Source organism: Perca fluviatilis, chromosome 23, assembly GCF_010015445.1.
Source record: "Perca fluviatilis chromosome 23, GENO_Pfluv_1.0, whole genome shotgun sequence".
Lineage (NCBI taxonomy): Eukaryota > Metazoa > Chordata > Actinopteri > Perciformes > Percidae > Perca > Perca fluviatilis.
Window position 1 is genome coordinate 26,692,807 of NC_053134.1, and position 27,500 is coordinate 26,720,306.

At 42.8% G+C, this 27,500-nt stretch overlaps 1 protein-coding gene across 1 annotated transcript in view; it reads left to right on the forward strand.

Annotated features, from left to right (window-relative positions):
• The first annotated feature begins 549 nt into the window (after window positions 1–549).
• Window positions 550–27,500, forward strand: part of LOC120553759 (pleckstrin homology domain-containing family A member 5-like) — a 275,577-nt gene continuing 248,626 nt past the window's right edge. Inside the window, 3 exon segments of the mRNA XM_039792455.1 lie at window positions 550–701; window positions 830–906; window positions 1,762–1,819. Coding sequence (XP_039648389.1) covers window positions 610–701; window positions 830–906; window positions 1,762–1,819 — 227 coding nt within the window. The 5' untranslated portion in view covers window positions 550–609.

A 27,500-nucleotide genomic window follows, 5' to 3' on the forward strand; every position in this document is an offset into this window, starting at 1 on the left:
TCTAGGCCTATCTATCTATCTATCTATTTATCCATGTATGCCTATCTATCTATCTATCTATCTATCTATCTATCTAGCTATTTATCTATCTATCTATCTATCTCTCTATCCATCTATGCCAATCTATCTATCTATCTATCTATCTATCTATCTATCTATCTATCTATCTATCTAGGCCTATCTATGTATATATCTAGGCCTATCTATCTATTTATGCCTATCTATCTATGCCTATCTGTCTCTCTATCTATGCCTATCTGTCTATCTGTCTATCTATCTATCTATCTATCTACATAGGCCTATCTATCTATCTATCTATCTATCTATCTATCTATCTATCTATCTATCTATCTATCTATCTATCTATCTATCTATCTATCTATCTATCGATTTATTTAATCAGTCACACAGCCATAGGAAAAACAGCCCAGCGCCTGCCCTCACTGGGCACAAAATCATTACTTGTGTCTTCATCCTCTAGGCGCGCCCCCATCTCTTGGAAGCGAACGCGAGGGATTGTGCGTGCGCGCGCTTGGCCCGGCGCCGCGCCGCGCCGCGCACTCCAGCCCCTGTGTGTAGGAACCAGAGCAGTGGAGCTCTGAGCTAGACATGGCGGCCGATCCTAAGCCGGACTGGCTCTCCTGCCTTCCCTCTGCCTGGAGTTACGGGGTGACTCGGGATGGACGCATATTCTTTATCAAGTAAATATCACGCGGGCACATGGATTTATGGATATACGCACTGCTTATTTCTCCGACGCATTTTCCCCCTGTTTGTCTTTCTTCGGGTTCTGTGTTCACCTTTCCCCCCGTTTTTCTTCCACCAACAGCGAAGAAGCGAAGAGCACAACCTGGCTGCATCCCGTTACCGGAGAAGCCGTAATCACGGGGCACAGAAAAACTCCAGGTAAACAAGCTTTGACAATGTGCTTTTTTTTTTCTTCAGTCTTCTGCGAAAACACGCGCACACACGCACGCGGCACCTGGGAACGTCACGCTGGAGGAAAAAAAAAAAAAGGGGTCGACAAGTTGTCGGAGAGAGCCGCGGGAGACGGCGAGGGGAGATGGGTTTCTCTCTGCGGCAGAGCAACAGCCTCCCCTCGGCTCTCCTCTGGCGGGTGGCGGTCCCTCCCCCTTCGCGCTCCACCTGGACACTTTGCGACACACTTTTTAAAAGTTCCGTCACGTAGGCGTGAACCGATTTCGGAGCCGATTCCCTGCAGTGACATTTGACACATTTCCCAGTGCAAGCCCGAACGTTTGCTGCAGAAAACCCCCAAAAGTCTTATTCGGAGCACACGTCCAAGGCACCGGGGCTGCTCTAAAGAACAATGCAGCGCGTCAGTGCAAAGCCCAGATTCCGAAATAATAAAAAAGACACATTTCTGCCGCGACAGGAAAAAGGGGGATGACGGGTGGGAGGGCATCGGTACACGCAGATCAGCAGTGTGTTCAAACAGCTGGAGGCAGAGCGGTGCACATGACGAGACACAAGGGTTGAGTAATCCTGCAATGCCTGCCTCTGGTTATTGGGGAGGGGGCGCGGAAGTGAGTTAAAAGGGCACAAGGCAAATTAGCTATTTGTGGTCCTAGACACTGCATTGCTGTGCAGGTGTGTGTGTGTGTGTGTGTGTGTGTGTGTGTGTGTGTGTGTGTGTGTGTGTGTGTGTGTAATGTGTAATCGGCTACACATCTCTCTGCACAGCTGCTTATGTCTCTGTGTCCTGTGTTTTCTCTATCCCCCCCCCCCCTGTCCTCACAGATTTACCAACAGGATGGGAGGAAGGATACACATTCGAGGGAGCTCGCTGCTTCATCAAGTGAGTTGGAACGTGTGGTGTAAGAGAGATAGGAAGAGACTAATGGATGCAGATAGGGGGGGGAGGAATGGAGGGGGGGAGGCAGTTTGAGTGCAGCCGCCTCCGGCGGTGAGCGGCTGCTTTGTTTGGTCGGTGGGCACGGAGATTTCCCTCGGCTCTCATCAACGCCCACCTCTCTCTGCCTCTCTGCCCTGCTGGAGGAATGCATAAATATCTCTGTTTGCCCGTCCTGTTACACACACACACACACACACACACACACACACACACACACACACACACACACACACACACACACACACACACACACAATCAGTGTGAATGGATAGCTACATGGCATTGACTTTCTCTCGCTGCTGTTGAGGCTTTCTGCCTCTATCAGTCGTGCTCTCGCCCTTCACCTCTCTCTTTAAGTCTCTCTCTCCTTGTCCGCATGCACGCACGCATGCACACACACTCCAATGGAAGGATTTGCTTGGGATCAAGCCTTTGCTGTCAGTGGGATGCACGTTTGACAAGCTAGTGTGACTCAGAGGCTTCTCTGCTGTGCTGAACAGGCTCTACTTGTTGGTTGTGTGTGTGTGTGTGTGTGTGTGTAACCTCTCCAGCAGGGTTATTAGCAACTCCAGTTCCTTGCGTACATTTGCGTACATATATATTTTATGGACCTGTTTGACGACAAAAATGCCCTTCAGCTCGCAGCCTCCTGTACTCCCATAGCTGAGACACACACACACACACACACACACACACACACACACACACACACACACACACACACACACACACACACACTCTTTGAGGTTGTGAGCAGGCACTTTTCATTTGTTCTACCTACTTTCCCACCTAGTTTTCCTGCTGTTGCTCGTGTCTCTGTGGCCATTTTGGGCGCAGCAGCTGACACATATGGTGAGCTAATATAGCTGCTCTATAAATAGCCCACAACCGCTGCTCATTGGTATGTTTGAATGCATGCAGAATGCGTGCATGCATGCGTGCACACGGGACATGTAAATATACTGTACAAGCACAGTTACACATGTGAAGAGCTCGCATGCAAACCCAGTCAGTCAGTTGGATAGGTCACTGGCAGTCAGATGTGACAGGTAGACAGGTGTGAATGCAGCCAGAAGACATTTAGGGCCCGTTGGGATCAGAACAGGACACATTCAGAGGGGGTGCAGGGAGGCATGTCAGTTGGGACTGACACTGAAATTCAGCCACGGTCAAACAATTGGTGTTGAGCCAATAAGGCAAGGCATAATTAATACACTGATAGTACATCTGGCTCTGTTTCCCCTCATGCTTAAAAGCCAGTGCCAGCCTGATATAACAAAGATAATGTATTGACTCTGCCTGTAGTTTGAAGTATTTGAAGTAATATCAATATTTAGTAGGGTTTTTTTTAATTTAATGTTTATTTGACAGGGACAAATGCATAGAACATTGCTTTATAAAAATTACAAAGTAGATGCCATGCATACAGGTTTATAGCCATGACTAATTTGCAACCCCTTTCCCTGTTATCGTTTGGAGTTTTTCCCAATACTGGTTGTTTATTGGTAAGGCTATATGGTCCAAATTAAATGATTTATTAAACATGTAATAACAATAACTTTTCACCAGTAAATTGCTGTTAAATGACAAAAACAGGAGACATTCAAGTGGTTTATCGGTGTTTTAAGCCCCCAACGTCTCCTTCCAGGCAGCGCTGCATGGAAGGCACTAGGATTAGGTTATGGTTAGGGTTAGGTGCCTTGAAGTGAACGGTTGCAGTGCTGCCTGGAAGTCGATTAGGCAATAGTTAGGGTTAGGTTTTTGGGTTAAAACGCCTGGGATAGGCGTTACGAGGGGCACTGGCACAAGGGGATATATATATATATATATATATATATATATATATATATATATAGTGTAAATAAAAAAAACATGTTTCTGACAACTCACAACTATACGTTGTGAATGGAATGGCCATGGGAATTTTATTATAGTGAGTTAAGAACACCTATCCTAAATGAAATGTCCAAAATGCTGAAATGTTTTGGTGTACTGATGATGACAAAATGGAGTGCTTGTTTAAATTTAATTTATATAAGTTGGCGACTATTGTCTCTAAAGCATGGCAAAAAAAGACAAGAAGGTTTATTTGTTTAATATACTGTATGTAATTTATGTTGTCCATGAAAATGTGTGGGAACCCTGTACTATGTCGGGACCAATTGGGTCATTTGGCAGAACTCCAAATGGTCCACAAGTAGACATGGCTTCATTTTATGGGGTCACATTCCAAAGGAAAGGTTTGGCAGCACTGGTGGAGAGTGAACGTGGGCTGTAAATGCTTTTCTGACCGCAGGGTTTCCCCCAGAAAAAAAGTTGTTTAGCCCGGTGGCAAGTGTCTTTTATTTTTTTGACAAGGGTCCGGCAGGGGGCCAGTCCCAGACTGATCAATGCTGATTAATCCTGGCAGCATTAATGTAGAACCCAATAGTTTCCGTGATAGAAGAATCACGGATGGAATCGCAAAATTGAGAATTTAAAAAACCTATATGAACGATTCCTCAGGGTCCTACATTAAGTCAGTGCTAAAAGCTAACTGGAGATTCAAAAATTTGACTATGTTTCCAACCGACTGTAACTGTAGTTTAAAAAGTCTTAAAAATCCATTTCAAAATAATTCCCAGTCGCTTAGGCCTGGTAGGGGGGGGAACTTAGGCCCAGTGGGCCACCAGGCCTGCAATACACTGGGGGAAACCCTGGACCGAATTGATGGACCACCTCATCCAAAGCCAAGGCGAGGTAGCCGAAAACTACCACAAGCCTCCTCTCTAGTTGTTTGGTGGAACACAAATGTGCTTTTATTCTCTGAATGTTGGCCGACAACCTGAGTTGGGATTGCGGGTGAAGCTGGTCAGAAACGGTCATCTGTTAGACATTTTTGTACCAGCGTCTGCATTTCGTGACAGAGAGGATAGACATTGATAGAGGCCTGAACAGACAACCACTGGTGTTTTCTCTGGTATTGGCTGACTCAGACTGGACTGCAGGCTAAGGATTCATGCTGCCACATTCACGGTCTTGAATACAATGGCCAGCATTTGACTCAACAATTAGGCCCAGTCTTATATTGACTGAACAACACAGCATCATCACCACTTCTTCAAATCCTTCAAATTCCTCCAAAATTCCTGCCCAGTCACTTTTCTATCAGCCCATTATTGGAACCCTGACCTGGCTGCTCCCTCTACATCCACGGTGTCAGAGGACACTGCTGCCCTCTGATTGTCTGTCGATAGGCAGTCACTCCCCAGGCTCAGCCCTTCAGGGTCGGGGTCAATCTGCTCCTGCCTTTTTTTGGATCTTCAAGTTAGCATTTTGAACATATTTATTAGGGGCGTAGATCGCATGTTTTACAGGGTTTCCGCTGGGTCTTAAAAGTCTACAAAAGTCTGTTCTTTTTAGGCCTTGAAAAGTCTTAAATTAGCTGACGTATTGTGTTCTAGGTCTTAAATTATTTTTAACAGGTCTTCATTTAATTATGTCAATGTAATGCTACCTCTTAAAGGTGCAATATGTAATATTGTGTGTAATACTGGCAGCTAGCGGTTAAAATAGTTACTGCAGTACAAATTCAAAATACTGGAGAGTCGTTTCCCCCGCCCACTCCTGCCCAGACTCGAAGTTCACGGAGGTTGCCAGGCTGAGACCGCAGCATTCACAACAATGTTGCTAGATGCTAGTCTCACATAGCCAGACATTACTTCACAGCACAGCAGAGTAGCTAACGTTAGATGCTAGTCTCACATAGCCAGACATTACTCCACAGCACAGCGTAGCTAACGTTAGATTCTGGCTATATTGACAGTCATAAAAGCCCGTGCTCATTCGGGGCTCTGTAACCAACTGACAGACACACTTTTTCGGTTTAAAATTACAGTATGAACCGCTAAAAACACAACAACCTCACGTTCTCTCCACACGCCAGTAAGCCACCTCCCCGGCTTAGAATTACAATACGAAACGCTAAATATACCACTACCTTGCCGACGGAACACACTTAATTGGCTTAGAATTACGGCAACAATCGCTAAATACACTGCAAACTCATAGTCCTCTCTTTCCGATTTACAGCCCCCCTCTCGTGGTTTAAAATAACTCACCGTTGTCGGCTCCAGCCGCTGAAGAGGCTACACGCTGTAAACAGCCATGGGCTTGCCTGGTCCCCCGGTAACGTTAGCAGTAAGCAGGGTTAGCAAGGCAGCGTTAGCCAGGACCAGTCGGGATCACTTTACTGTCTCAATTGTTTTTGCAAGTAACCAACTCCGGTACTCTAGCTATATAATTCAATGTGAGTACACAAATGTTGAAATGACAAAAAATGCCCCTAGTAGCTGTGATAAATTAGCCTGAAGCTAATGCTTACCGGTTCAGGAGGAAATAAGCCAATTCTGCGTCCTTTTGGGCTCTAAGCTGTCTCCATCTTTCAAATACATCTCCAATATTTACCAGGGGGTTGTTACGTCTCTGGTCACGCAACTGTTAGAAACATGCTGTTTTCTTTTTTTTAGGTCGGGTAGAATCTATCTCCATTGATCCTGTTCGTTTGTTTGCTGCTTTCATGGCTGTACTACCGTTACAGCTGTAGCGTGCTGGGTTTACGTTTTTACAGGTATATCTGGCAACCCGGCCTGGCTGTCAAACTGGGCCGTTGATAACAACACACAGATCAAAACATAAACATAAATTCCGTCACGGAATGTAAATTTCAAAAAGAAAAATACTGAAATTAGCATTGTTGTCAGAAAAGATAGTATTTCAGTTTAACATGTTTCCTTAATATCTGATGAGGCATTGGTGTCATTTTTGGATTTATTACAGTACAAATATTACATATTGGACCTTTAATGGTCACTGAAATGTTCCTGCAGCACTGTTTATTTTTTTATTCTGTGGTGTTGTAGTTCTTTCTGTCTCTAGTCCAACTATAATTTGCTGTATTACGACTACAAATGAGTCCAACAGCCACTCTAGACACCAGTCCTGTAATGCCAATGAGGAAATCAGGGAATTGTTTCAGACAATGTTTCCGGACTCTGACATCGGACTTAGTTTCTGATGTTGTGATATAGGTCTTACATTTTATTCATAATGGTTTTAAAAAGGTCTTAAAAAGACTTAAATTTCACGATATGATACTGTATCGATTCTTTGGACAACAATTCGATATTTGCTGTTATCTTGAAGTCTGTCTGGATGTGATTTGGATTTGATTCAATTCAGCAGCATGCGACCGATAGGAAACGATACACCCGTTAAACACATTCAGTTACATTTATATATACTGTATATATACAAAAAGCAACTAAAACATGATTTGACATTGTCATTACATATAAAACAACTATTTTTGTTAATAAAAGGAATAAATATAAAGTGGCATCTTAGAGACGATATGTATCAATATTTTCACTTTGCATCAGTAATATTAGGTCATGGATCATTGAATCGATATATTGATCCAGATCGATGTTTTGTTCCACCCCTAATGTTGCTATCCTCGGTTGCATTGTAAAGCCTGTTAGGATTCCTCTAATCATGAGTTGCTGTAATAAAGCCCGCTCGGGGGTAAACTGACTCCGCTGCAATGTCATCATTTAGACTAAATATTTGGGTGAAACCACACTGATTCAACGAAAAAACATTGATGCAATCCTGATTGCAGAGCGTGCGACGCACCAGTGGAATATGAGGAAGAGACGTTCCAGGCCTTTTGTTTCTGCTTTGTGACTTCTGTCTTCAGTCCAAACTGCTGTTGTTTCAGGGAGAACTGAAACATGGAGGGCTGGGCCACAGTTTCAGTTGGGTTGTTGTGCATGACTGTCAGTGTTCAGGGCTGCTGCAATGTCTTCCAAATGCCTCTCTAAACATTGTTTTCTTTGATTTGTCTAGATTTTGAAGTCCTGCCAAGGTGTTCAGCTCTGCAAGGCTAACTGATTGCTCCTGCACTCACCCATGGCATGGCAAAGAAGTATTGGCTTTAAATGAAACATGGCAGCTGCTCATGTGTCATTATAGAATATATTGCATGCTCATGCTTTTGGCCAGTGAGCTAGGTGGGGGCTGTATTAACCCATAGTTGGTGACGCTGTAGCAAACATGACTTTCCATGATGCAGATTGGACCCTGATAAGAAGGATTACGAGATTCCAAATTGGGATTTTTCCTCTTTGATTTTGTAGTCAGATTATTGTGGAACATCTATGAGGCCAAGGGTGTAACTTTCATTAGGGGGGTTGAGATCTCAGACTATCTAGGGAGGTCCCGGGACATGTCTGCATGTATTGAAAAAAAAGTGAAAAAAGGGCAACAAATGTTGGAAAAAGCGCCAAAAACGTAAGGAAAAAAAGCCGACAAAACGCAGAGAAAAGTGTCCAAAAACGCCTTGAAAAAGGTGACAAAAATTTTGAAAAAATTGCCGAAAAAGGCAACAAAAACTCAAAAATGTGGCAATAATGTTGGAAAAAGCAACGAAAACCTTAAAAAGGAACAAAGAAGCTCAGATTTGATTATCGTAAATTACGCGTATGTATGAGGCTATTAGAGGAACTGTCACTTCCACATTTTTTTCACCAGTCAGCTGTTATGGTTGCTTCATGAGCCGTCCACATCAGCTCCAGAATCAAGAATTGTCTTCAAAATATGGAAATGATCAACATGTGACTGTCACATATCATCTGACTTTGTTTAAGCAGGAGAGTAATGTGATACTTTTGTGCTGTATTAGTAGTATAGGGTACTTTATACACACGATATGTAGGGTTGACAAGTTGTGCTTTCACAAAATATTAACACAATGAGATTTTAGATAAATAATCACCAATAATGTGGATACAAGGGGTGGGGGGAAAAAAATCAATGCAACATAGTATTGCGATATTTTCCGGGGCAATACTGTATCGATACACAGATGCCAAGTATCGATCTTTTATTATATAAATTAGAGATGGTCCGATACCGTTTTTTTCCAGCATTTTAGGCAGTAATGTAGGCTTTTCAGATACTGGTATCGGGATCAGAACATCTCTAATATAAATTGCACATAAGAATGTAACCTTTTGGTACTAGAATAATAAGACCAATTGCTTTTTCAGTCCACTAGATGGAAAATTGAAGTGAGATGAACAAACCAGAGACAAAACAGATGTTGACAAAGTTTGGCTTTGGGGACATCATCTGAAGTTGGAAAAAAGGTAATAAATTGCGATATATAGCAGAATATCGCAATATGTTTAAAATCACTAATATCGTATCGTGACACGAGTATCATGATAATATGGAATTGTGACACAAGTATCACGATAATATCGTGTAATATTGTATCGTGACTAGGGGTGTCACGATTCTCCAAATCCTCGTTTTGATTACATTTTTGATTCTAAGGTCACGGTTCGATTCGATTCTCAATTTTTACATTAATTTTTTTTAAAGCACAGGTTGCTATGCCATTTTTAGACTAGACTTTTATGCAATCTAATATCTGACCTTTGTTCGCAATGTACCACACTACATTGTCAAATTTAAAACATTAACAAGGAGGGGGTTCAAGTTCTGTTGATGGTTCTCCTGCATCTGCAGTTGCCATGCTATCTTTTGACTGGCTTTATCTAAATTAGAGGAGGTTGACTGACTCGCAGCACTTCAACACTAGTGTTGACGAACTGACCGAAGAGCCGGTTAATTAACCTGAGTAGTGTCACCGAACCGGTAGAATGACCCGACTCACTCCTGTTTTTACCACATTCGTGCCAGCAGCGCTTCGCTCAAGCTGAGTGTGATCGGTGTATATTCCGTTGTGTGTAGCTGGTCTTCTTCTGCTACTGTGTGTGTGTGTGTGTAGTAATGTAGCTCATTAGCGCCTCTGCTGGAATGGTGGTAGAATCAATCAAGAAATGGGCTACCTCGAGCAGGCTACACATGTTTTTTTCTATGTTTTTTTCCTGCTTGGCAAGCCGACCGGACGTGAGATGGGGCCGTGGCAGTATCGACGATTCCATTTTTTTATTCAAAATTCGAGATTATGACTTAATTTAAATCAAAATCGTGACACCCTTAATCATGAGACAAGTATCACGATAATATTGTATCGTGACACAAGTATCATGATAATATCGTATCGTGGGGCCTCTGGTGAATTCCACCCGTAGTGGATACGATGTGATTAAGTGGGTAAAGGCAAATAATAAAACGGCTAGAACAGTCTGGTAAGTTCAGAAAATGACATCACTTTACTGTAATGCAGCCTTTAAAACCATGAAATGCTTGTCATATCACGGTGTTACGATATCAAGAATTTAAGACGATATCTAGCCTCATATATCAATGTGGAAATAATTTCGATATATTGCCCACTCCTAATTTGTCATACTGTGATTTGAAAGCTGATGCCCTGACATGTGTAATGCTGCAGGTGTTGTTGCAGTAGCAGGGGATGATAGTGGGTTGATGCAGAATTGGGCGATGTTAAGGTTGTTTGTCGATGGCAAAATCAAACCTTGTATTAAATCCACTTCTGTCAGCAGTAGGCACAATTAGTGCACAATTTATTTCCACCTCTTTAGTTAAGTTTGCAGTCACGTAACCTTATTGCGTTTTGTGAATTTATTAGCAAATCTTCCCGGACAGCCAAGTCTTCTATTTCCATCCAAACATTTCCCCGAGCTTCTCTCAGACAGGAATCTTCATTGATAACGTCCAACCTGCTGTTCCAACTCTCCGACCTTTGTTCTTCATTACATTAGCTACCGTTGGCCCAAAACAACTGTTTTTCTCTACCAAAAACACAGGGGATCTGTGCAGTAGCTCAAACATAGAACTACAGCACATTAGATCTGTAACACACACCTAGTCGAATACAATGTACGTCAACGTCAAATAACTATATTAATATAGAAACTTCCACATGAGCAAACACAAACAAACTCAAAATGACTTTTAGTTAACTTTGGGTCCTACAACAATAAATATTGGTAATGTTGCTGTCAAGCTGGATGAAAACATGGCCGAATAAATCCCCAGTGACAACCTCTTCAGTGATTCCCAGTGCTCTGTATACAAGCGTTTGTTATTTATATTAATTCGCTTCTCCATTCATTTATTCAGGCTTGCCCTTTAATAGCCACCAGTCTGCATATAGTCTACATGAGCGGTTGTATTCCTCGTTGACTTCTGTGTTGGTTTCTTCTTTCAGTTTCTCTGAGCATTTCTCTCTTTGTCCCTGTGATACAGTCCCAGTGGGTGCTACTAGTAGGACTCTGTTCTGTAAAATGTGTTTCCCACTACACTCTCACACTTGACAGCGTATATGGGTTTTATGAATGTGCATATGAATGAATTCTCATGGCGGTTTATATGATATCCCTACTAAGTCATATTGTTATATTATATCTGGTAAAAATAGTGACGCAACTGCTACTACATATTCATATTTCTGTCAGAAGATGCAGATATCTGTGTGCAGTCGGTGCACATCCCATTCTATAGTCAGGCCCGGTGTAGGATAACCGATTCTATGAAGGAAAATGCCATGCTGGATTGAGACTGTTTAAATACCCTGGATTAAGACCTAATTTGATTACGTCCTGTTGCCTAATGAGACCTGGTAGGGCAGGGGTGTCCAACTCAACTTCACTAAGGGCCACACTGGAAAATGAGAGTCAATCAAGGGCCAGATGTGTACAGCATGGTTTATTGACATACTTTTATTTCATCGTAAAAGTCAAATATCTTTAATACATACAGTCATGTGAAAAAATTAGGACACCCATGCTAAAGTTGACTAAAAAGAAAAAATCATCTTTTGCAAATTGATCTTAATGCCTTAATTAAAAAAATGAGGAAAAATCCAACCTTCAAGGACACCAATTTTCTTTGTGAATGAATAATGTATTGTAAATAAATAAATGTTCTTCCTTAAAATAAATAAGTACACCCTTATGTTAAATTCCCATAGAGGCAAGCAGATGTTTATTTTTAAAGGCCTGTTATTTCCTCTTTTTTTTAGTCAACTTAAGCATGGGTGTCCTAATTTTTTCACATGACTGTTTGTATTATTGCATGTGTCATATAGAGTTTCTCACCTAGAGTTTTGGTCGACATAAAACCCTAAAAAAGTCAGCAAAAAAGTTCCTTAGTCATCATAGAGTTTAGCCAATCAAGCTAAACTGTACAGAATAGCTAATATTGGTAGCAAGAGAAACATGTTAGCGGTCACAGCACTTCTGTCTGTCTGTCTGTCTGTCTGTCTGTCTGTCTGTGCGTGCTCACTGGAAAGTTCATGTGGTCTTTGGGGGGCTGAGATATATGACAGAGTTGGTCTCAAAGAAAACTAAAACTGCGCCGAAGCCGACAAAACAGTTGAGCTGAAAAACAGAAACACTGCAGGAGAAAGGGCAAGAAAATGTTTCACTCCCCCTCAAAGTGATCAATGCTACTTCACCAATAGACCATATATTATATACCTAAAATAGAAGTATTTTAAACTAAGTAAAGCACTGTAACGTGAACAGTCTACAGTGCGATAGAAGGATAAAATCAGAGCAGCAGTTGCTGGTTGGATTTAGCCGCTACAGAGCTCCAGGATGCCGGCTACCAGCAGCAGTTGTTTAGTCGCCAATAGGTGGCTGTGAGCCAGCTACAGGGACCGCCAGATGACGGTGCTTTCAGGGGCCGTGGTAGTGGAGTTTAGACAGGAGAAGTGAGTGTCATGCTGCGATGATAGTTAAGTTTAGGAAACAAAACGGCTCGTTAAGTTTAGGAAAAAGATGGTGGTTGAAACACTCCCGAGGACCAAACGAGCGTTTCCTGGGTCCAAGTATTTTGTGAACTTTGCTCTCCAGCTTGACAGCGCTGTGTTTTATGTTGACATCACGTTGCGCTATTTCATTTTGAGATTATTTTCCATTGGATATTGATGTTCATAAGTAAGTGTTTGGGCATGGCTGGCTGACTGGCTCTATATCCATGGTGGTATTGGAAGGGGGATTTCATTCTTGCATGTTTTGTTTTGATGTGCATGATCAAAAAACAACCCCCCCCCCCTTCTGCTTTTTTCACAAAAAGGATAGTGATGGTGATACAGTATATACCGGGGGGAAGGACACACGCAGGCCGACCACACAGCGACACGTTCAGTAACCCCAGGCCGTCATACACTCAGGCATCCGGCTGACTAGCTCTCCACTGGAAACTGATTCACTTCTATGAAATTAAACATAATTTCCCCTTTTTCTTTTCTATGTTTTAAGTGGAAGAGCACTCTGTGCTCCTATTGGTCAACGTGCTGAAACATAAAGATTTTGATAGAAGTTGTCAAACCTGACGAGAGAAAAGTAACGAAGTCGCGGTATTGGTATCGGTAACTGGTATCACACATTTGTTAACGATACCCAGCCTTTAAACGGTATGTGAGACTGACATATAGGAGTAGGTGGATAAAGTGATGCACAAGGCCTCTTTAATGTAACAAGGCATCTTGGATTTGAATATTTTACTGTGTGAGCTCAATATAGCTCCGACGAGGAGCTGTAACAAGAGTAGAAGAGGCGTACTGGGAGGGAGTTGGAGAGGTCAACACAGCACACTGGCTGTTTGGAATCTGACTTGCCTGATTCTGACATGCAGCTGACCTTTGACCTCTGCAGTGAGACATTTAACAAGCCGGGCCTGGTTTGTGGAGTTGTCATTTAGCCTGAAGCATGTGGAGATGAAAGCCGAGGAGAGGTTTTCAAAGCCTGGCTATGCTGCAGTACCCCCATTATCCTCTCTGCTAACACAGACAGATGAACAGATGCAGAGAGAGGACGGAGAAATGGAAGGGAAAGAGAATCAGAGAGTGACCCTAAGAGAAGAGGAGGGGTGGTGGTCATATCAGGCCACCCCGGCTGTCTCTGCCTATTTCTCTCTTCCATTTTGTGTGTGTGTGTGTGTGTGTGTGTGTGTGTGTGTGTGTGTGTGTGTGTGTGTGTGTGTGTGTGTGTGTGTGTGTGTGTGTGTGTGTGTGTGTGTGTGTGTGTGTGTGTGTGTGTGTGTGTGTGTGTGTGTGTGTGTGTGTGTGTCTTTCAGCATCGCAGCTGCTCAGTGCTTTGGGAACACCACAACATAAACAGTTAGAGTAACATGAACGTAGCCTTGTTGCTTCCCGCCCACCATAACACACTAACTTAACGCCCGCAGTGCAGTGTGGTCAAATGTTAATCCGAATCAGAAAGGGATTTATTGCCGACTAAGTAACCCTTAAAATGAATTTGCTTTGGTTGGTAAGATAAGATACAACCTCATTGTCTTCAGAATTTCTTCTTGCATCGCCTGCTCCAACAAACAACAGAATATATAAAAACACAAAAGCATTAAAAAACCAAAAGAAAACCCATCTGTAATCATCAACAAGACAGATGCCAACAACATATGACACACCTGTGCAGTTGTGAGGTGAGGCTCACACAGTGACGTCACATGTACATACTTGTGTACAGTATGCATATGCACTTGCATCACCGCATGTCTGTGCTGAGAAGCAGCCGCAGAAGAAGTATTCAGATCCCTTACTAAAGGAAAAGTACTAATACCACACTGTAAAAAATACTCTGTTACAAGGAAAAGTCCTGCATTGAAAATGTTAGTTGAGTAAAAGTCTGTAAGTATCATCAGGAAAATGTAGTTAATGTATTAAAAGTAAATAATTCTCCTCCCATTGTAGAAAGAGTAAAGGATCCAACCAGTTGTGTGTTTAATGGTCTCATCATCTCAGCTGGACTTGTAGCTGTTATATTGTCGGCTAGTTTACTTTAGAATTAAACATCAGATTTTATAAACTACATGTGTTTAGTGTGCAGGAATCTGAATGTGTAAAGTAACTAGTAACTAAAGCTGTAACAGATGAATGTAGTGGAGTAACTAAAGTAACTAGTAACTAGAACAGATTAATGTAGTGGAGTAACTAAAGTAACTAGTAACTAAAGCCGGAACAGATGAATGTAGTGGAGTAACTAAAGTAACTAGTAACTAAAGCTGTAACAGATGAATGTAGTGGAGTAACTAAAGTAACTAGTAACTAAAGCTGGAACAGATGAATTTAGTGGAGTAACTAAAGTAACTAGTAACTAAAGCTGTAACAGATGAATGTAGCGGAGTAACTAAAGTAACTAGTAACTAAAGCTGGAACAGATGAATGTAGCGGAGTAACTAAAGTAACTAGTAACTAAAGCTGGAACAGATGAATGTAGCGGAGTAACTAAAGTAACTAGTAACTAAAGCTGGAACAGATGAATGTAGTGGAGTAACTAAAGTAACTAGTAACTAAAGCTGTAACAGATGAATGTAGTGGAGTAACTACAGTAACTAGTAACTAAAGCTGTAACAGATGAATGTAGTGGAGTAACTACAGTAACTAGTAACTAAAGCTGTAACAGATGAATGTAGTGGAGTAACTAAAGTAACTAGTAACTAAAGCTGGAACAGATGAATGTAGTGGAGTAACTAAAGTAACTAGTAACTAAAGCTGTAACAGATGAATGTAGCGGAGTAACTAAAGTAACTAGTAACTAAAGCTGTAACAGATGAATGTAGTGGAGTAACTAAAGTAACTAGTAACTAAAGCTGTAACGGATGAATGTAGTGGAGTAACTAAAGTAACTAGTAACTAAAGCTGGAACAGATGAATGTAGTGGAGTAACTAAAGTAACTAGTAACTAAAGCTGGAACAGATGAATGTAGTGGAGTAACTAAAGTAACTAGTAACTAAAGCTGTAACAGATGAATGTAGTGGAGTAACTAAAGTAACTAGTAACTAAAGCTGGAACAGATGAATGTAGTGGAGTAACTAAAGTAACTAGTAACTAAAGCTGTAACAGATGAATGTAGTGGAGTAACTAAAGTAACTAGTAAGTAAAGCTGTAACAGATGAATGTAGTGGAGTAACTAAAGTAACTAGTAACTAAAGCTGGAACAGATGAATGTAGCGGAGTAAAAAGTCCAATATTTCTCTCTGAAATGTAGCGGAGTAGAAGTAGAAAGTGGCATGAAGAGAAAAGACTCAAGTATAGCGCAAGTACCTCAATATTTGCACTGAAGTACAGTGCTGGGGTAAATGTACTCAGTTACATTCCACCACTGCTGCGAAGTATGGCAGGTGTAACTGCGGGGCGAGCCCTGCAGCGTGCAGTGACACATTCATGAGCACAGAACAGGTTTGGAGAGCAAACAAGGGCAGAATACTGAGAGGCATGGCTGTGTCTGGTCCTTGCTTGCTTGCTGTCTTCAGAGTTGCATGCTCTCATTGTTGGCAGTTAGTGTCTGATTTCAAACAGAAAGCTACAGGACACTTAACAAGTTAGTATTTTTGCTTTAGCCTGTAACACATCCAGTGGGAACAAACGTCAGACGATAACCCTGACTCCCCAACCTAGTGAGGAGCTGTTTTAACCGCATGGCCCACGTTTTTATCTCCGATTTATTCAGAAACTGATTTGGTTAGTCGTGGATATGATATTATACACACTGTAAGAAGTTTGTCAACCCACCGTCAGTCAGCGTGTCCGTCACGGTAGCTATCCCTATGAATTAAAATGTATTTGCGCTTTTGCAAATCAGTAAGCAGGACTGCTTTCCAGTTATACTGCATCTACATCCTTTTTATGTGTGCGATAAGGTAAAGAAGTTTTCTTTCAGGTATTTAATTCACCGGATTAACCACAAACAGACATTCCCATCACATGATTTGATCTTTGAACAGTTTCTCTATTGAATTTCTAGAAAATGTGCTGATTATGATCTACTATTTAGTGCTATCACAACATAAAATGACACATGCTGTGATTTAGCCATTTTGTCCATGAATATTAAACAGTTAAAACAGCAAAAACAGGATTTTTTCTTTTAAAGATTATTTTTTGGGCATTTTTAGGCCTTTATTGACAGGACAGCAGAATACATGAGAGGGGAGAGAGAGAGAGAATGACATGCAGCAAAGGGCCGCAGGTCGGAGTCGAACTCGGACCCGCTGCGTCAAGGAGTTAACCTCTATATATAGGCGCCCGCTCTACCAACTGAGCTAACCAGGCGTCCCAGAAACAGGAATTTAACAATGTTTCTGCAGCGTTTTTCCTAGTTTGAGTGTTGAAAGCAAAAACCAGTGATTGTAGGAAAGGTGTGTGCTAATGTCTGAGTGAAGGAGAGAAAATTAAAATGATGAGAAATGCCTACTACACTAGAGTCTATCAGGTCCCAGGTAGTGAAACCCAATCTATTGGCTGGTTGTGAGGCTTCACTGGTCCCTTCCAACACACACACACACACACACACACACACACACACACACACACACACACACACACACACACACACACACACACACACACACACAATACGTACCGGTGCTGCTGTTCTCTTACTGGGAGACACTGCAGGTGAATAGGGAAGATATTTTTATTAAGAGATATCACCATGAAACTTGTATTAACAGTTTTCTGAGATGATGTTTAAATATGCAAACAAAGCATTATTTAATGCTACATTTTGGTAAATTCGGGAGAAATATACCGCCGCAAATACATAAAGCGTGGTCAAATAAAAACCTAAATGTATAGTTTGGATGTTTTCTCCCACTGGTCTGAAAGACGACATGTTATGGAAGCAAAATAGCCCAAAACCTGAACATTGAAAATAATGTTTTTGCTTGTAGGATCTCCCCTTAAAGAGATACGCTAGAACAACGCAGATGCAGCGCACAACTCTAAATCCTCACAACGGTGTAGGCCACTAATGTAGGCTTCGGCGTGGGCTCTGCTCTACGATCAGCCTTAAGGGGAAGTACCTGTGTGTGTGTGTGTGTGTGTGTGTGTGTGTGTGTGTGTGTGTGTGTGTGTGTGTGTGTGTGTGTGTGTGTGTGTGTCCACAAGCCAGGGCTCAGGGCAATCCTCCTGTGGTCAACAGATGATAAGATGCAGAGAGAGATAGGAGGAGAGGAAATGAAGAGAATGACGAAGCAGAGAGAGGAAAAAGGACATGGTACTCCATCACGTACAGTATTTTGCAGGTGTTTCCATCTTAACGAGCAATGCTGTGACAGCAAGGACTGTGTGTGTGTGTGTGTGTGTGTGTGTGTGTGTGTGTGTGTGTGTGTGTGTGTGTGTGTGTGTGTGTGTGTGTGTGTGTGTGTGTGTGTGTGTGTGTGTGTGTGTGTGTGTGTGTGTGTGTGGCTCTGTCTTGGGATAAAGAGTTCCTAAGTGGGTCGTTGGCTGGGTGGGGCAGATCTACTCGAGTATAGTTTCCTGTACAATCTAAATACACACACTCTCACACACACACACACACACACACACACAGACACACACACACAGTGTGATTGAAGTCATTCCCTGCATATGACCCTTGTAAATACTGCAGTTTCACTGACATTAGATGATCTGAAGCTGGACTCGTCCCTGGGAGGGAACTGGGCCACTTCAGGCGCAAGAGGTAACACAACGTTCACGTGAATGGCAATATTCTGAAATATAATCCATAAAAGACTACACCCGGTAAGAGTGGGGAAAACGCTGTCTGCAGTACTAAAACAATGAAGTCAATTAATCAACAATTAGGATAAGATGAACTTTATTCATCATGAAGGGAAAACTGGTTTGCTGCCACAGACAGACGTATATAATGCATCGACAAAGACATAGACACAATATACACAATACGCTATTTACACAATCTACCTGGACCTCATTTTCCCATTTTTTTGGTGTCTAAGTCACTGATGGGAACAACAATTTTTGAAACTGGTCCAGTATCAAGCAAAATCGCTGCAGTTGTAATACAATGCAATGTTACCACTTGAGGTATTTGTTCAGTCACCAGACTCCATGTAAATAATCAGGTCTTTTAGCGTGTATAGAGCCATCATATCTCCACCAGACTCCATGTAAATAATCAGGACTTTTAGCGTGTATAGAGCCATCATATCTCCACCAGACTCCATGTAAATAATCAGGACTTTTAGCGTGTATAGAGCCAGCATATCTCCACCAGACTCCATGTAAATAATCAGGACTTTTAGCGTGTATAGAGCCATCATATCTCCACCAGACTCCATGTAAATAATCGGGACTTTTAGCGTGTATAGAGCCATCATATTTCCACCAGACTCCATGTAAATAATCAGGACTTTTAGCGTGTATAGAGCCAGCATATCGCCACCAGACTCCATGTAAATAATCGGGACTTTTAGCATGTATAGAGCCAGCATATCTCCACCAGACTCCATGTAAATAATCAGGTCTTTTAGCGTGTATAGAGCCAGCATATCTCTACCAGACTCCATGTAAATAATCAGGTCTTTTAGCGTGTATAGAGCCAGCATATCGCCACCAGACTCCATGTAAATAATCAGGTCTTTTAGCGTTTATAGAGCCAGCATATCTCCACCAGACTCCATGTAAATAATCAGGACTTTTAGCGTGTATAGAGCCAGCATATCTCCACCAGACTCCATGTAAATAATCAGGTCTTGTTTGTTTGTCCGGTTGTGTGTGTGTTTATGTGTTTGTTGGAGGGCAGTACAAGTGAAATGCTCTCACACACTACTGAAATGCTCTCATATACACCACTGAAACGCTCTCATATACACCATTGAAAGTGAAATTCTAGAGTTTCAGTTGTGTATATGAGAGCGTTTGTAGTAGTGTATATGAAAGCATTTCAGTAGTGTGTGAGAGCATTTCACTTGTATGTGTGTGAGGTTTCAGTACAGTATGTGAGCCTATCATTTTTCAGTAGTGTATATGAAAGCATTTCAGTAGTGTGTGAGAGAGCCTGAGTATTTATGTTCTTAGAAGACAGTGTAATAAAAGTCTTAACCATGCACCATGATGCACGTCCACAAAAGTGTAAGGATGCAGTCTGCAGAGGCTTCTTTTAAAAAGCACCATAATTAGTCAAGACGGCTTGACCTCGGGCGCTGCTGCACAGCGACATGGAAGTGTTAAAGAGAGCTGATTAATTTGGTGTTGGCAGCTGGGAATGAATAGAAGAATCCCAGCTGAAGCAGCCTACATCAGGGATGATAGAGAGGGATGACTTTCCATGACCTCTCCTGGGATCCTTCATTGTTTCCATTGTAGAACATGTACAGTGTGTAGCGGTGGCAGTAGCTCAGTCAGTAGGGAGTTGGGTTGGGAACCGGAGGGTCGCTGGTTCAAGTCCCCATACGGACCAAAGTATGGTGGTGGACTGGTAGCTGGAGAGGTGCCAGTTCACCAACCCCCAACTGCTTGGGGCACCATCACTCTGACATCTCTCCATTTAGTGCATGTAAAGGTACTGAGCATGTGTGTGTAATTCAGGCCTGTGTGTAATAACAACAGAGTGTAAACATTGTAATTTCCCCTTGTGGGATTAATAAAGTATTTGTTATTATTATTATTATTATTATTATAGTGTACAGGGTATGTTTGTGCCTGTACTTGCACCTCCTGGAATTATCGTCTTTTGTGTATGTGTAAGGGGTCCCAGACTGGAGGTCATGGTAACAAAGCCAGACATGAGGGAGAACAAAAGCCCAACACTGGGCCAGTGCAGGGTTGGATAAGCAGATAAAGACGAAGCAACGGAAAGCCGAAACAATGAAATTCAGATTTTTTTTCTTCTTCTCCTTATCTGCTCTTCTTGCCCCAGCCATAAGATTTTTTTTCTCAGCTAACTGATAAGAGCTTTCTGTGGGAAATGGAGTTTGAGACATCACTGTGTCTGAGCAACACGGGGGAGGAGAGGTCTGTGTGGAACTTTAGAGGTCCATCTCTCAGCTCGCTGCTCACTGCCTGTAACTCTCGGTCAAATCCAGTGTTGTAATAAAATGAGCAGTGCCATTAATAAACATAATCATAAAAAAAAGTGCCAAGCTGAAACAAGAGTTGTCCAGTATTAGGGTTGGGTACCGAAACCCGGTGCCAATATGCTAATAAAGGGCCGGTATCTACCGGACCAAATGACAACGCAGATTTTGGTGACAAATTTCTGTGCCACATAAATCCCTGCACTGCCCTCTGGTGCTCCGAAACTGACGTTAGAGACAACAGAAGCATGTGACGCTTGTTAACATTACACTTGGCAGCAGGTAACGTTAGCCTACCGTTAGCTAGTAGCTGGCTTACACACGGTTAAATTGCTGAAAGCCAAACGGTCTAACGTGTGGCTGTATTTCCCTGGAAAGGATTCCAACACCGGGACATCCAACAGTCTGCAGCTGAAGACACACCATGGACCCTGCCGGAGAAACAACACAGGCGAGACTTAATGGTGCGTTCAGATGCACCTCGTAAGCTTATGGTGCATTCATTGTTGTTGAAAAGTTCCCATCTGCCATCTAGTGGTTCTTCTTTTTTGTCGTTTAAAAATAACTGACTGGTGAAATAAGTTATTGTTATTACATTTAAAATAAATCATTTAAATTTGACCACATGGCCTTAGCAATGAACAAGCCTTTCTTTAATGTTACCAACTGTCCCTTTTTGCTCTTCTTTTTTAAGTATTAGTTCAGGCCCCATTTAGACATCGGCACAGTTTAAAAAGTAATATTTTCGCACCGGTATCGAAAAAAAAACCCAAACGATATCCAACCCTGTTGATTATACGTACACCGACACATCCACCCTCACCTGCTCCTTAAGACTAATGTGCAGTATAACAAGTATAAAAAAAGTTCTCACATGTTTTGTCTTTCACAGTTCTAAAAACACTTAAATACAGTATGACCTGCAGAAACGTGCACACACCTGTACAAGTAATGCTTAGTTACCCTGGCAGAGAACACACACATGCAGTCACAGTCGCTCCCACGCCTCTCTCACGGCAAAACCATCATCCTGGCAGTAATCCCATTTGGATAAGTATAAGGGTGTGTGTGGATGATGGGGAGTCAGCAGCCTTAGCCTTTGTTGGTGTGCTGCAGTCACAGTCGTGTGTCATCAGGCCTGGCTTAACATGACTGGGAAGAGAACGGAGTGATTCAACCAACCGGCTGCTTCTCTGCCAGCCTTATGCAACAGCTGCATGATCTGTGTTCGGAGGGACTATTGCAGTGCCCGTTCGGAGAGTGTGCCTGTTCAGAACTGGTCCGATAGCTTGGTTCCTAGTTTGTTTGGTTTTCACAACTTTATCTACTATAAGTGTGTGTTACACCTTTCCTGTTTCGGGTTCCCAGACCGCGGTCAGGAAGCACAGGGGAACACCCTTCACTTTACCGGCAGTATTAACAACGGATGAAGCCACCGTTGTCTTGAGAGGCTTGTTGTTTTAGTGTTCACTGGTAACTCACTTTACGGCTTCTTTCCTATCTCTTGTCCCTCTCGCTTTTCCCTCACACAGCCGCACCGGCACGCTAAGTTACTCACGCAGGTACAGCTCCTTCTCCTTGCTTAAAGGGATACGCCACCGTTTGTTGAAATAGGGCTCATCACAGTCTCCCCTAGCTGTAGATAGGTGGGCTAACGCATTTTTTGTGCATGCATTGTTTTAGTCCGGTGCAACACCTGCAGCGCCACCGCTAGTTAGCTTAGTGCAGTGAATGGAATCCTATGTTGCCGTGAGTAAAAGTGAGCCAACAAAAGACAAAAAAACAACCTAATTACTTGAGACAAAAAATGCGTTGGCCCACCTATCTACAGCCAGGGTAGACCATGATGAGCACTATTTTAACAAACGGTGGCGTATTCCTTTAACCACACACTCGCTGGCGTCACCCAGTCAACCAATCTGCCATTCTTGCTTTATGCTTCTGTCGTAGCACGCGGTCCAATACTGGCGCGGCTGCGGCTTGTCTAGAGATTGGGCGCGTCCCCTTTTGTTCGCCGTTGCACATCCTGGTTGCGATGTGGGACGAAGAAATGTGCACAAGCGTCGGCTGGAGAGCTCGAGAGCCTGGTCGTCGCAGCCCGCTGCCAACACATGCTTGGGCTCTCCGTTGGTGTAGAACCCCCCCCCCACCTCGCTGCTGTACTGCGCATGGGGGAGACACACATGCACAAAGCAGGAGCAGCATTTCTTCATCAGTTTTAAATACACATTATTTTCCTAATAACCTGCAACTATAATAGAGTAGCAAAGGGAGACAAGTTACTTCAGGTGTGTGTCAGGTGACTGACAGGAAACAGCTGGGTTAGAAAACACGCTACTCTGAACATGTGGTCAAAGATCCAAAGCTGTGTGGATAAAAAACCTTAACAAGAGAGGTCGACGACCACTCCCAAAGTGCTTTTCACTAAGAAAACATCACAGAGCTTAACATGATGTTGCATAATGAGACTTATGATGAGCAGAAGCTGAATATGACGCTCAGGAGTTTAAATCCGTTCACTTTCAGATCGTGGCTCAGTTTTGTACAGCTGTGCAGCATCTTGCATGAATAGAGCGGGTGTTATAGGCTATGACTTAGAACGTTTATGGCCAGATGGAAGTCTTTTGTTGATGTTTTTATAATGTTTGACCATACTTATGGGTTGTAGAGCTGCACAATATGATGGAAATATTTGACACGTTTGATACATCAGTTCTGCTGCTTTCAGTATTCCGCTAAAATACAACAAACTGCTTGTTGAATTAAAAACAAACGAAAATAAATCATTTCCAACATTCTTTTATTGAACAAAGTGAACATTGAAAAGGCAGCACAGACAGAGAATCACCGTTACCATTATAAAGTGCAGTTTTCTGCTGATATTTTCTTTCAACTAACACCAAAAATCTGTAAGACTCTTTGGCGATATGTCGCAGCTTTTCACGATGTATTCGTTGCGGCAGTTGATATTGCGACAACAATAACAATAAAAACAAATAAAAAATATATTATATTGTGCAGCCCTAATGGGTTGTTCAGCTATCTGAGTACAGAAACATCAAAGTACAACACAAGTGACGTTGGAAATCAAAAGTGTGTAAAGCTGTTCCAATTTCAGAGAATTATAAAGTAACATCAGCTACATGATAAAAATCTTTGTATCGCGTCTACACTTCAGTCCATACCTCCCCCCCCACCCCAACACCCCCTTCTCTCTTTCTTCATAGAGAGAAGAAAAGGCCTATAAGTGCAGTAAACGTTCTCCTTTGCAGCTTTTAATAAAAAAAATGTGCTGAAAGGCATTTAAGTTTTGTTTTGAAAAAGACAAACACACACACACACACACACACACACACACACACACACACACACACACACACACACACACACACACACACACACACACTAAGATTCATAATTAGCATGTGAGTTTGCGCAAGCCAAACAAGCAGATTCAAACAATACAGTTGGGTGGTTGTCAAGTGTGTCAAACACACACACACACACACACACACACACACACACACACACACACACACACACACACACACACAGACACACAGACACACAGACACACAGACACACACACACACACACACACACACACACACACACACACACACACACAGTAACGAGTAAACTCCATTAAACTAGCTTGAAGTAATTCCCTAAATGTCCCATCTGGCCCGGTCTTTTAGCCCCGTGCGGTGTTTGGGCGTGAGGCTCCGTGGTAGCGGTACAGGTCGGTGTGAGCCAGTGTGATTAACGCCCGCTGGCTGGGGAGAAAGGTGGACTTTTCTGCTGCGTTGGCTCTGTGGCTGTGCTTCCGCTGCCATCTGCTCGCGCTCTCACGCTCCAGCTTCCTCGCCCAGAAAGATGGAGGAGTTAAAGAATGAGGAGTAAAACGCTGGCTGCTCCTGCTGCTCGTTTTTTTAGTGTCAGGAGGATTAGATAAAGTTTCTGCCCGGGAAGAGAGGCCAACACATTCTCACTCCCCATCGCGTCATAAAGCAGCACTGGGTCAGGTTCCTTCGGCGTTTTGTTACTGACGCAAAAAGTCTCCTTTAGCGTCATATTTAGACGCGCTTGGTCGGGACTCTTGGCGTCACTTTTTGACCGTTTGGGTCGGGAGGTACGTTTTTCTGACACGCGGCACAAGTTAAGCCTGATTCATGCTTCAGTGGAGGCTCCACGCAGAGTTTTCTCCGTAGCCTACGTAAGTGGTCAGAAGTTTCTACTTGTGTGTTAGTGTGTGTGTCGATCTCTTTAAGAGAACAGCAGGGCCGGCACGCGTGCCTGTGTGTGGTAGAGTGAGAGAGAGAGTAATGGTGATTATCTTCAGAGTGAGTAGTGACTCTAGAGTCCTAGTGAGAGAACCAAAGTGTCTCCCCTGTTCTTTCTGACCACGGTGGGAGATCTGGAGCAGGAGAAGTTAACTCTCTCCTTGATCTCATGGTGTTGATGGAGAAGGAGAACCATGCACCACCAAATGCAACGCTACCACGCCACAGCTGAGCGACGTGCGTTGTAGTTACATTTTTGGAGAGGTGCACGTTAGGCTACGGCGTAGGGTCGGTGTCTCCACGTACCTACGGCGTAGATTTATTGCAGAAGCATGAATTGGCCTTTAGGGTTAGGAATAGATGGTGGGTGGGGTTACAAAATGTCTGTTTCAGTGACACACGAGGGACAAGAACGGGACATGAACCCCGGTCTCCTGGGGGAAGGTCCTGTGTTGTTTGACCCATCCACCGCCCCATCCAACCTCCTTACAGGGATTTTGGGTCTTTCATCTTACAGCGCCGCGGTGGCGCTGCTGCTCTGCCCGGTGCGTCCCATACAGACGCTACAGACACTGTCTGACGCTGAGAGACACTGACCAAGCGTCAGTGTGTGAGGAGTTGCGAGTGAGAACAGGTTGCCCGAGAGGCTTGCATGGTCACAGCTGCAGCATGGACCTTCAGGTTGACTTATACAAAGAGCCACTACAGGGAAACTATTTGAGATTTTGAGAATAAAGTCAGAATAGCCTTAAAAAGATATGTATAGATGTATGAATGTAGTTGTAATTTTGACAAAGTCAGAAAAAACAGTCGTAAAATGATGAGAAATGTCATTTTATGAGAAAAAGTAGTTATATAACAACATCATGTCTCAATTTGATAAACCAGAAATCTTGGAGTAATGACATGACACAAAGCTGTAATTATCAAGAAAACAGCGTTACAGTTAGAACACAGTTGTGTCAGCGTACAAGCTTGTTGTGTTTGCTAGAAGTTACATTTCTGTTTGTGTGTTCATTAAAGCGAACTACAAGTATAGGGCTGCGAACTTTTTGTAGAATGAGCTATTAGAACCAAGAAACAATACGTTGTGTTTATTTCAAAGTTTGATCGATATCAACATTGAATAGACTTCTGATAGGAGTAAAAGACATGTTATTTTTCAGAGTCTGTAATTGATCTAACTTTCCCCTCTATTGTCAGTGTTTCCTTTATGTTGATTAGACATTTCTGCCCCCCCACAGTGTCAGAAATAGGGCTGCATTGTTAGAGTGCCTGGTCTTGTATTAGTCTATATGTCCTGTATTAGTCTATAGGTCTTGCAAATTTAAATTAAGTTAACTGGTGATTTTCGTTGTTTGTACTCTTCACCTGCAAGCTAAATTGCACGTGGCTGTTGATTTGATCGTGATTGCTGAACGCCCTCGCCCACGTTTGTATTTTAGGTGCATTATTTACATGCTGAAGTAGTTACACTGCATTAAGATATTTGCTACAGAATGCTTAGCCTATATGTCAAAATCAATGTTGGCCTATATAGTAACTCAAAAAATACAGTTCAATCACAAGATCAATGTTGGCCTATATAGTAACTCAAAAAATACAGTTCAATCACAACATTGTGTGTGAATAGAGGTGAATAAATCTATTTGTATATATAGTTTGTGTTGCAGCAAAGTATCAGTTCCGTTTCATGGGGGGAGGGGGGTGCGGACCTGTCCCCACTGCTAAAAAGAAATCCTAAAGGAAACACTGAAGGTACCCACCTTTTGTAAAAACATTTTACACGCCGCAATACGGGGGTTTCCTCTGCAACTGCTTCTACAAGAAGGCCTACACATTGCAGATGGGAAGTGTGACTTTTTTGCTTTAATCCCTGTAATCCACATCACAGCTCCCCCTGTGCCGGGGAGATGGCACTGTGCCCGCTCTCTCTCTCTCTCTCTCTCTCTCTCTCTCTCTCTACTGTCTGCCAGGCTCAGCTCCCATCATACTGCAGGCAGGATCAATAGGTAATCTATTACTGAGGTTGCCCAGGATTACAATGATGAGCCGTTCTGTGCCAAGCTCCTGACATTCTCTCAATCCACCTTGGCAGCGGCCCGGCCTTCCTCACAACACTAATGTTCTCAATCTGGGTTTGGAAGAGCTGAGCTCTTCTGTGTGTGTGTGTGTGTGTGTGTGTGTGTGTGTGTGTGTGTGTGTGTGTGTGTGTGTGTGTGTGTGTGTGTGTGTGTGTGTGTGTGTGTGTGAGCGCAAAACAAACCAATGGATCATATGAATAGGATTTCGAGGTGAGCCCGCTGCTCTGGAGTCGATGGAGGCTTATGTTTGGTTTATGATTATGAATTTAAAAGCAGGAGATGGCAGCACAAACAGGCTTGTGAAAATACAAAAGTTTGCCGGTTCTGTGTGTCTGACTGTTCCAATGTGCAGCAGTTTAACTGAGCAGCTGTGGCGGTCAGTGTGCAGCCGCTGCAGAGCCACAAAGTAGTCTTCTGGCTTCCAGTTTAACACACACGCACACAAA